The sequence below is a fragment of the Eublepharis macularius genome, chromosome 6 (assembly GCF_028583425.1).
Source record: "Eublepharis macularius isolate TG4126 chromosome 6, MPM_Emac_v1.0, whole genome shotgun sequence".
NCBI classification, from domain to species: Eukaryota; Metazoa; Chordata; class Lepidosauria; order Squamata; family Eublepharidae; genus Eublepharis; species Eublepharis macularius.
In genome coordinates, this window is record NC_072795.1 from 41,368,613 (window position 1) to 41,380,357 (window position 11,745).

The window sequence follows — 11,745 nt, forward strand, 5'->3', positions numbered from 1 at the left end:
AATGGCACAATAACCTGACCAGCAGGAAGCTGAGAATACTGACTATGAGGGCAATGCTAAGATCTACTTGGAACTCTATTCAAGTCTATTCAGTAGGGCTTACTCCCAGGAAAGTGTCCTTAGGATTGCACTGCTCACCTCTGAAGAGCTTGCCCAGATAACGTGGACACAACTGAGAGTGACTGTGCATGCTCAGGAATTTTCCTTTGTGTGTCAATGCTTACAGATGGTAGGACGGCACTTATGGCATGGTTGGAAGAGGGATAGGACAGGGCTGAGAAGAGATACAATGTACTTTGGCATACCCTCCCACCTAACCCTTTTAATGTATTTGTTGCATTAATTCCAGCCTTCATTACATTATGGAACTTAAGATGGTGTACATGGGGCTCCTGCCTAGGCACTGGCCAATTCAGCAGGGTTAATATAGATTTGCTTAGCTTCAGCAGGATTGCAGAAGTCAGATCTGGTCACGAAACAGAAAAGAACAGAACAGAAAAACCAAAGGGTATAATTATACTGATTTAATTCTTCTGTTGGCAAGGATATTCCAAGTTTTAATTAATTAGTCATTAACAACCTCTTTCCGTAGCTGAATTGATAAGAATCAGAAGGGTCATCAACTTGATAAAATGTAAGCAGAATTTTCAGCTAGGTGACATATCTTAATACTAGTTTCAAAGCTGCAACAAGAATGCCAAAATACTTAAACTTTAAATAGTTCCCCCTTCCTAGCTTTGTTCAGAAAAAGCAGGTGCGACTGTTCAGTGTAAGTACCTTTCCATTATTCAGTCTGTTTTCTTCTAGAAACTGTACTTATTTTAATCCCCAAAGCTGAGATGCCTTGTTTTACTTTTTGATGCTATTTCCTCCAGCCTAGATTTAGATAAAAAACGGATTTCTTGCTGTCGTTTCTGACTTATGGTGACCTTACGAAACCTCCAAAAATCCTGTAATTAACAGCCTTTACTAAATCAAGCCATCTCATGTCTTTCTCTTTTCCTATTGCCTTCAACTTTTCCTAGCGTTGTTGTATTTTCCACTAAATCTTTTCTTCTCACCAAGTTACCAAAGATTCCTTCTTCATCCCCATCCAATTCCTACTTCTAGGAAATCAATCAGGCATCACACTACTGTCCCTTTCCCTACCCTGTGCCCCACATCTCAAGATGGATCTGATTATCATGCAGGGCAAATGATAGTAAAAATCACAGAAGACTTTTGCATGGTGATGCTTTCCTGTTTAAGCCCCATTATTGCTGCATTGCACCAGGGAGGGACTGGGGCAGAACTGGGAGAATTTTCATGCCCATATCACAGCCATCAGGCTTTGCTGTAGTATCTCTCAAGCAGGTTTTGGAAAGGTCTACTTTAGCTCAAACCAGTCTTAAACAAGTAGCTGATGAATGGTCAAAAGAGAATGCACTTGTTACTAACTTGTGGAGGGGACATGGCTCATTGATAAAGCATGTACTTTGTGTGTAGGCTCAGGTTCCTGGCATCCCCAATTATAAGGATCAGGTAAGTAGGTGAGGGGAAAGATCTCTACTAGACCCTGAAGAGCCACTCCAGTGAGAGTTGATTATATTGACCCTGATAGATCAATGGTCCATTTCTGTATAAGGTAACTTCATGTGTGCATGTGTCAAACTCTGTATATACTTGGGTCTGGAGGAACCCCACTTTCAAACACTGAGAACAAGCAGATGACAGAATGATATGTAATACTATGTCTGTATTGTCTGCAGAAACTTTGTAAATGCAATGCTGGAGAGTGATAATGTAATATTTCTACAGGGAACAATTTTTATCTAATTAAATTATTACCTATGTCCTCTTGTGCTGTAACAGGTCATTTTCACAATTCAGACTGGTTTTGTTGTTTGCGCTACTAATAGTGAATCATCTGAGAAGCTGTGATGCAAAAACATTGGTGACTGCTGATATCCAATCACTTGCCACCAATTGTTTGCCTTTCCTACCAGTGATATTTGGTTGAATATGCTTTATCATAACAGTTTGCAGACACAAAGCTATAACAAATCTGCAAGGTTCGCCTGGTTCACCAGTTGCGTCCTTTTCTGGATCGGGACGCCTTGCGCACAGTCACCCATGCCCTCGTTTCCTCCCGTCTGGACTACTGTAATGCTCTCTATATGGGGCTCCCCCTGAGGACCTCCCGGAGGCTGCAATTAGTGCAGAATGCGGCCGCGCGGGTGATTATGGGAGCGACATGGCGTGCCCATGTAACACCTCTCCTGCGCGAGCTACACTGGCTTCCGGTGGTCTTCCGGGTGCGCTTCAAGGTGCTGGTTACCATCTTCAGAGCGTTCCATGGCTTAGGGCCTAGGTATTTGCGAGATCGCTTGCTGCTACCGATAGCCTCCCACAGGCCGGTACGCTCCCACAGAGAGGGCCTCCTCAGGGTGCCATCGGTCAAACAATGTCGGCTGGTGACCCCCAGGGGGAGAGCCTTCTCTGTCGGGGCACCTGCCCTCTGGAATGAATTGCCCCCGGAGATACGTATGGTCCCTGACCTACACACCTTTCGCCATGCCCTTAAGACGTTATTATTCCAACAAGCGGGGCTGGCCTAAATGTGTTTTAACTGAACTGTCCTGTTTTGAGTTAAATTATTTAATATGTTTATTTTATATTCTTAGTGTTTTATATTTGTATATTTTACTTTTGCTGTACACCGCCCTGAGTCCTTCGGGAGATGGGCGGTATAAAAATTCAATTAAAGTTAAAGTTAAAGATTAACTCTGTCTGTCCTGCTGCCATCACTAAGCCGTATAAGTAAGATGTTATCCAGTATTTCACCTACTGCCATAGAAACATGTGTAACAATGTGAAAATGAAAACAAAATGTTGCATAGTTTAATCATCTATTTTGGACCCCTACTGCATCCATGTCTGAGTTGCACATGGGGCATATGTTCTTACTGGCCCATTCAGGTAATGCTGTAGCTATTGGCAGTTTAGGCTGTTTTCCCCATGGTGATTTTTCCCTACATGGAACACAGCACGCCCCTGCTTTTTTTGGAGCTTCCACACAACATCATGCTCTTTCCAAGCATGGCTTGTGGGACTCCATAGTTCTCTTTTGAGCTGAAACACAGAAAAACCTCCTTTTCACCAGCGCAAAGGAAGAAATGCAGGGTGGCTGTCGATGGAACATCTGCATGGACATTTTTTCTGGAGCAAATCCAGGAGAAAGACAGAGCTAAGTTTGGTGTAGTGGTTAAGAGCACAGGACTCTAATCTGGAGAACCGGGTTTGATTCCTCACTCCTCCACTTGAAGCCAGCTGGGTGGCCTTGGGTCAGTCACAGCTTCTAGGAGCTCTCTCTACCCCACCCACCTCACAGGGTGTTTGTTGTTGTGGGGATAATGATAGCATACTTTGTAAACTGCTCTGAGTAGGTGTTAAGTCGTCCTGAAGGGCAGTCTATACATCGAATGTTATTATTATTTTTATAAGTTCCACCTTCAAATTGGTAAAGCCTTGCATCTTCCTTCCCTATAGTCCTTTAACTGTTTTTTTAAAAGTTCACAGCTGAGGTATGGTGTCTTTTAAACCATGGTTCAGCTGTGAAAGGGACAGGAGGGTTGCTGGGCCACAGGTGGCCTGGCATGTGTGTTAGCACTTCTGCATCAACTCAGGGGGAGCAGTGGGGTGGGGCAGAAACAGTAGTGTGTGTGATGTAGGAATGGGGTGTATGGACACTGCCCTCCACCTTCACCCTGTTGCTTCTGTTTCCACAGTGGATACAGCCGTAGAGCTGAGCATATATGACCATCAACATCTTTTTGAAGGTGTCAGCATGTACTGGTGGTGAGTGCCCTCAAGTCATAGCTGACATACGGTGACCCCTAGTGGGGTTTTCATGGCAACAGACTAACAGAGGTGGTTTGCTATTGCCTGCCTCTGTAAACCTGGTCTTTGTTGGAAGTCTCCTAAATCGTTACTAACCAAAGTCAACCCTGCTTAGCTTCTGAGGTCTGATGAGATCAGGCTCACCTGGGCTATCCAGGTCAGGGCCAACATGTACTACTAACCCTCAAAAACAATCACAGTCGACCAAATACGATCTTTTAATAAAGCATTATGTTAATACTTTTAATTATGGCTATTTCACAATCACATTGCCCTCTCTGTTCCTTTAAAGCAATATAGGTTTCCATTAGGAACTCCCTGTCCCCAGAACTTAGCCCCCTCATTGATGGTGTCCCAGAAATCTGCAAAAATCAAGAGGGAACTTGAATGGGGCTAAATCCCACCAAGTGTGTTTCATGCCAGGCTTTTAGCCTGCAGTTTTATTCAGTTTGGCTTTTAGTGCATTTGAGTCTTTTAAAATATGATGGAGAATTATTACTGTTGCTGCTGTTTTAAGTTTCTGTAGGTTTTATTTTAGTTTCTCGTTACTGTTTATTTTTCTTGGTTTATTTCTGGTTCTGTATTTGGCTTTAGTAGTAATATTATTTTTATGATTTATTGTTCTAATATTTAATTGTTATTTTTAAACCACCCAGAAGAAGGCCAGGACATATATTTAATACAGACCTACATACATTCATTTTATAATTCATTTTATTTATTTAACTCAATGACACTCCAGTTCCATATACTGTAATACTAAGATTTCTTCCATCATTAAAGGAAAGTTTCTATTATGCCCACATCAAACCAAACATTAATTCCATAGCTTGGTTTGGATAATGGATGAAGAAGATCTAAATAAGATAATGCATTCTGACATTTCTTCTAAAGAATATTTAGGGATTTAAAGAAACAACAAAATGCAATCCAATTTATAATGGAAATACTTTCACCATTTCGTAAATTAGATTACAGATGTGGGTGCTCCATTTTGTTGCTCATTTTAGAACTATTTATTTCTTTGATTTAACAGTTATGAACAAATCCTGATTTGAAGGACTCAGATCTTAATGGTAGTTGCATAAGAACAATACACAAGAGAGATATACAGGATAACATAAATATGGGATATACATTTCTTCCTACATTTGGTTTTACCCACTGCATTCAAGCCAAGAGAAGAATTCTAGCAACTAGGTTTTAAACAGAGCAAGGTCCGAGACCGGTAATACCTTAAAGACCAACAAGATTTCCAGGGTATAAGCTTTAGAGAGTCCAGCCCCTCCATCAGGGTTTTAATGGTTTGTTAATTTTAATGATTTTATGCTGTTTCATGATCTTACTTTGTGAGTTCCCTTGATCAGTTTTTATGTAGAGGTAGCATACACATTTTGTAAATAAATATATTTTGCTGCCATACATTGACAATGCACAGCAAGTACTAGTACCTGCGCGGTGACTATGAGCTGATCCTCCTTTAATTCCTCTTAATGGTAGTTTCACAACAAGGGCACAGAAAAGGAAGGTGCATTGGGCAATGTCAGTATAATACATGACTGTATGCCAAGAGGTACACTGGATAATCAGATAGATGTGCCACACTTCAATAACCCCAATACACCTTTCTTATGTAACCACCAATAAGGCTTGAAATATGTACTGTATTTACATAACCCAATAGACCTTCCTTGTGTAACCACCATTAAGACAGGGTCAGTTTATAATCATTACAGGTAACATTAATACACTACAAACTACAGGAGGTAAAAATGGCCAATGTTCTCTTCTTCTTCTTGTTTGGAGATGGCAGGAAGACACTTCAACAATGAAGTTTCACAGATCGTGGAACTGTATACCCTTTTATTAATTAGTTGGTTCCTTGGTGTTACGGAGGATTATGTTGTCCTCTGAGATCAGAACCACCACAGCTAGACACAAGATGTGTGTCTTTTTGGTTTTCAGAAATCATGCTTAGGAAAAGCTGGAGGTGGTTTCCTTGCGCTCAGTCTTACTACATTTGAGGTTAAGATGGAACTCTTCCCTCAGATCAGACTGAATAGCATCACTTTTAACTAGTGGCTTGGATTGTTTGATATGTAGGGCCTTTCTGCTATTAACCACGTTGCCCTGCTTGTTGTACTACTTGGAATGTGCAAGTGGATCTGTGGCAGGCTAGTGTCTGGACTGTGCCACGATACTTTCAAAACTAAGACCTTAAAAAACGTTCCTTGTAACATGGAGCACATATTCTTGGATCTAGGATCCCAAAAAAACTACATGCAAGAAGTATTCAACAAATGGTATCTATTTATTAAATACTGAACTCAACAAGAGAGCTCAACCGTGTGTTCAGCAGTGTTCATAGGCAACATACAAGTTTCTTTTAACTGTCCTTTTCAGAATGTGATGATTGTAGGGATTTATGTAGTTTGCATACTTGCAGATGTGTATGTTTTCAAATATTTTTTTTTAAAAAAAAACATGGGGCACAAATGAACTGGAAATGCAAACTCCACTGACACAAGTAGTAGAGGACTTCAACTGGTCTTGTTAAAGCCACTGAAGAGTGCACAGAAAAATTTCCCACTAGGTGGTGCCTTCAATAATCATGTGTGGTAATACCCATTTCCTAACTCACCTCCTTTATTGTAAACACCTATTAGGCAATATATTTCTATTGACAGAAAACATTTGGATAGCTTAAAACCTCAAAATAAAGACTAGTTTTTGTTATGTAGGTATTTTTAAAAACGAGCACACCAGGTAGATGGTGCACAGTGCAGCCAAATACTTCATCATTAACTAAATCCTCTTACCACCTGTCATTTAGAATGAAAGGACCATGTAAGGTCTTTAGCATGGAACAAATTGTAAGGAATTAAAGGCCGGACTCGCTGAATTTTGAAATAGCACAGTCTTACCTGCCACACATGCTGTCCTACAGTGAACTCTCACTTACCCTTTGGGTGATGCTTTTGCCCTCCTTGACTTTCACTGCCAAGCCAAGATCAGACAACCTACAGTTGCCATGCTCATCCAAGAGAACATTGTCTGGCTTCATGTCCCTATACATGATACTGATGGAGTGAAGATGCAGGATGCCGCAAGTGATCTGAGCTGAGTAGTAGATGACTCTATCCATTTTCAAGCCTCGTTCACCCACACTGTAAATGTGAAATCTAAGATCTCCTCCATTCATGAGGGTCATGACCAGACACAGGTCAGTTTTGGTCTGATAAGCGTAGGCCAGTGAGACTATGAAACGGCTGTTGACTTTCTCAAGGATCCGCTTTTCTAGCAGGGCCATTTTTTCACCACTTTTCTTTTTCAGTCTTTTTTTGTCCAGCTTCTTACAGGCATACATTTTGCCAGTGTTTTTCACCTGGACAGCACAAACCTAAAGTAGCAGGAAAAAAGGAATGGAGTTCATGTAAGCTAAGAACTGGAGTCAGCAGACATCCCTTATTGCCACATCCTATGATAACATCTATTTGCTCCAGTTGTATGCTAATAACTTACTTAAGGTGCAATCTTAAGGATCTTTTCTTGGAAGTAAGCCCCATTGTGAAGACCTGCTTAGGGTTGCTGTCTTAGCTGGTAACCATCTCAGCAATGACTGAGTTTTTTAAGGTGCTGTGTATACTGCTGGAGGTTAATTAATGTTAACAAACAGTAGCAGCCAGTTGTTTCCACTGGGAAACCTATCCTATCTTGCCAAAAATAAAATGAGCCACTCTGAGCAAAATGGAGGAAGGGAAGGAATGCAGCAAATAAATAGATAATCTCAGCCTAGTGCTCCTAAATATCTTTTACTATGGTGGAGATCAACAGTGAAAAGGGACGAAGATGGACCAGAATCACAGTAGGTCTTGCCTAGGCAGGAAATAGCTAGCTGCTCAATTCTTGATATGTAAATAAAGGACTGTTCATTGCATCGCTAAGGCCCTACTGTTTGCATTTTAGTCACAAAGATTAAAAAGTTGATTCTTACCTCTCCAAAGCCCCCCTTGCCTAACACTCGGAACTCTTCAAAATCTTTCTCGCTCACAGGTTGTCTTTCAAAAGCTTTCCATTGCAAGAACTTCTCATAGAATTGGCTACTCTGGAATTCTTCAAAAGGTTTTCCTTTAAGAAAGGCCTTTGCTTCCGCCATGGCTAATAGCATGATATTTTCAAAATCATTCTTAGTGGCTACCTGGCATTTCTTGGCCAAATCCAGACTGAGGAATTTCAAGTAGTTATTGCTGATGTTCTTCAGGTACATGTTGACCAGACCTTCTAGGATGCTGCTCTTGATTTTATCCTCTGACAATTCCCAGGCTGTCGCTTCATCCAAGAACTCACTAGCCAGCAAATATTCAGGCACAGCCTCCACAAATTCCTGGAAAAACTTTTTACCAATGGGCTGTTTCTCACAGATGCTCTCATAGTCCACTTTAATGGACATTTCGAGATCTGTGGAGTCGTCAATCCTTGGTAGTGCAAGGGTCTTGCGCCTTTTCTGCACTTCCCTTTTGTCGGCATCTCCACTTTTCCTGGCCTGTAGATATGCTGTGTTGGCAATCAAGTTGTCCAGTCCCCCCATGTCACACATTTTGGTGACCTATCAGGGTGGCAGAACCAAGCTTGGGCAAAAACACTATGTAGACCGGGTAGCTGCCCTGGCACTGCTTGTCTTGTTCCACTGACTGGGTATGTTTGTGGGCTTCAGAGAAATGCTTGGGAGACTGGCTGCTTTAGGATTAAATACCTCTCAAGGACTTTTCACTAAGTACCTTTAGGTGTATGCACCATTTGTGGAAAGCAGATGGTAAGAGGTTTCTCTCTAAGGAGCTTTGCATTTACTATCTATAGATAAATGAATGACACCCCAGGAAAACCTGTTCACTGCCACCAATGTCTAGTATGCCTTTCTCGGCAGTGTGTGTTCTACTCTTAAAGCATGCTGTACCTCTTACATCACCCTGAGCCCAGGATCTATCTTCTGTACACAAAGACCTGTTTCTTCAAAGAACTGTTACCATCTCCTGGCCCCCACCCATGGCAACTTTAATTCACAGACATGCCAAAGTGTATTCATTGCAGCTACAGTCTTTTGAAAGAGGCTGTCAACAGGGAAATGAGATCATTTTGCTTTGTGACAGAAAATTAAGCAAAAAGAAAATATTATCCAGAACCGTAATTCTCAGAATGAGGTCAAAAAGGAGGATGAATAGACAACTAGGTGAGATTTAAATAAGTTACAACAACAACAACAACAACAACAATCAGTCTTAGATTCTGAAATCTATCTCTTTAGATCATACCCAGAGGGAGTCAGTGTTGTGAGCTCCATTTATGCTGGATAAAACATCTGTTGCTGTCATACACAGCTCTTTTGTGGGAATGTAAACTAGCTTGGATAAAGAGCAAGCACAGAATGACCATTACTCTATAAATAATAATGATTCCATGTGCAATTAAAATAATCCATCTCCTTCATATACTTTCCTGGAAGTGAGCCCCCCCAAATAAAACAGGACTTACTTCAGAGTAGACCTGCTTATGCTTGCTATCTAAACAAGTCTACTCGGAATATTACTTGAACCTATTCAATGGGTCTTAACAGAGTTTCACTCTTCTAAATTCACTGCAGTCAATTCACCACATTAAAATATTTCACTCTTCAGAAATAGCTTTCGCTTTTATATTCTTAGCTGCCATAGCAAACGATAACACTATGGTAAAATGGATGTTATGGTAAATGTTATTTTATTTATAATATATTTATTTATGTCATTTACAGTCCACCTTTCTCACTGAGACTCAAGGCAGATGACACAATGTGAGATTAGTAGTCAATATCAGGAACATTTCCATAAACAATGCCATAGGATAAATAGATACGAGTTCTCAAAGACATAGCATTAGCAGGAATCCAATACAACATAGTGGTGAGGTCTATGGTTCCTAACTCATTAGCAGATCAGCCGAGATCCCCTCCCTACATACACCCCGGTAATTCGGTTTTGCATCGTTTGCGGAAAGCTAGGCAAGTGGGGGCTCTCCTGATCTCCTCAGGCAGGCCATTCCACAGAGTGGGCACCATCACAGAGTAAGCATTTACGGGAACTAAGATTTTTCCTGACCCAACCAGGAAGATAACCAGCTCTTGTCTTTCCACTCTACTGTCTGGTTCAGAAAAAAAAAGCGTTGTATGCCGTTAAGGCAGCAATCCTAAGAACACTTTCCTGGAAGTAAGCTCCATTCAATAAAATTGTACTTACTTCTGAGTAGACCTGCTTATGATTGCTCCATATATCACCTTTTTACAACTATTAGGTCTAACTTAATAGACAAATCATAGTTAAGACTTACACAAATTTGAAATACAGTATATTAGCTCAGTTCTAATATCTTATCAAATCATGGTTTTCACTAGCTAGTTTAAACTCAAAACCACGGCTTCAAACATAAAACCCATGCACCATTACTTAGAGCTGGCAGTCTGCTTTTGTTTTTCATCCTCGTTACTCACCTCTACCAGTTTACGATGTTATTCTGGCTTCTATAGGGCAAGAGCTGCTGCAGGCCAACCAATAGTTCTGTGATTTATCAATTCAGAGATTGAAGCTTCTTTAACCTCTGTTTACTGTGACTTCTGAAACGAGCTTTAGTGTATCACAAAAAAACTGAGGAGGGCAATCTAAGGGCCAAACTAAATTTTATGTACTCCATGTGGTCACTACAGGGACTTGCATCCATACACCAGTAGCAAGTTCTAGACAGGACCATGGTATGAGTCCAGAAGCTCCTGATTCCCCATCACGTTGTATTCCTGAACCAAATCTGCATCACTATTTGTCCCACAGAGAGAAGGGCTGCATGTGCAGCCACCCAACAGTGTATCACTTCTCAGAATGAAAGAAATATGAAATAAGGGGGCATTAGAAATGAAACTTCATTTCTGTGACTTCTGCAGCATAAGCACCGCAACAGGAAACTGGCAAGAGTAAGGCTAGTCTGAAGAATGAGTTTAGTTAACTGAGCAAAGTTAGCATCTAGTTATCAGAAGCGATGTTTCTTAAACATTTGTTTATTTGTAGTATGTGATTTTTTCATTTGTACTAAAAGAACTTTTCATACTGTACTAAAAAACCCTTTGAAATAGTAAAATGTGCTTTGATATTACCATGCTTTGTTGCAAGGCAAATCAAAACAAACATTTCCATTAAACTACCTGGCTCTTCAAATAATCAGATATTGCTCCACATATTAAGAGACTGTAAACAGTCATTTACCATGCTTCAACACTAGCCCTGATTACACTAACAGATAGTTAATTCAAGGCTGAGCTGCACAGAGTAACAAATCCTTTTAGCAACATTTTAAATATATTTGAAATGCTGTAAGCACAACTCTTTATTAAATATATTTAATTCTGTGGATAGCAGCAAAAATTGGAACTTTTGCTAGATCATGCCCTGTAATGAGATGTTGGAGACAAAAGAGTTGCATCTAAACAACTAATTTGGTTGATCATAGGGAAAAATCAGAGCTTCACAGACCATTGCTCTGATCACCATTCTGATGCTTTTGTTAAAATACTATCTCCCTAAAACAGATGTTTTCACATTGTGTTCATCGATTCATAATTAAGAACTTTGATAAGGTGCTTGCAAATAGACATGGGCACGATCGGAATTACAGTCTGAAAATTGCCCTGATTTTGGTGTTTGCGCCTTCAGGACTCGGCTGATCGGTTCCGTCCACGGCTCCCGGTTCAGTGCTCGGGTGGGGTGCTCTATCGGGTCTCGATTGGATCGGTTTACGTTCAGGATTGCAGTCTGCAGACAGTCTGGCGCCAGCCATCTGTTCCCGAGG

General features: G+C 40.8%; 1 protein-coding gene across 1 annotated transcript in view; it reads right to left on the bottom strand.

Moving 5' to 3' along the window:
* GRK7 (G protein-coupled receptor kinase 7) overlaps positions 1-8,476 on the bottom strand; it is a 46,069-nt gene extending 37,593 nt beyond the window's left edge. Inside the window, exons 1-2 of the mRNA XM_054983890.1 lie at positions 7,874-8,476; positions 6,842-7,279 (exon numbers count right to left, since the gene is read on the bottom strand). Of these exons, the coding sequence (XP_054839865.1) occupies positions 6,842-7,279; positions 7,874-8,476 (1,041 nt within the window). The remainder of the gene's footprint in view (positions 1-6,841; positions 7,280-7,873) is intronic.
* Between the last annotated feature and the right edge of the window lie 3,269 nt (positions 8,477-11,745).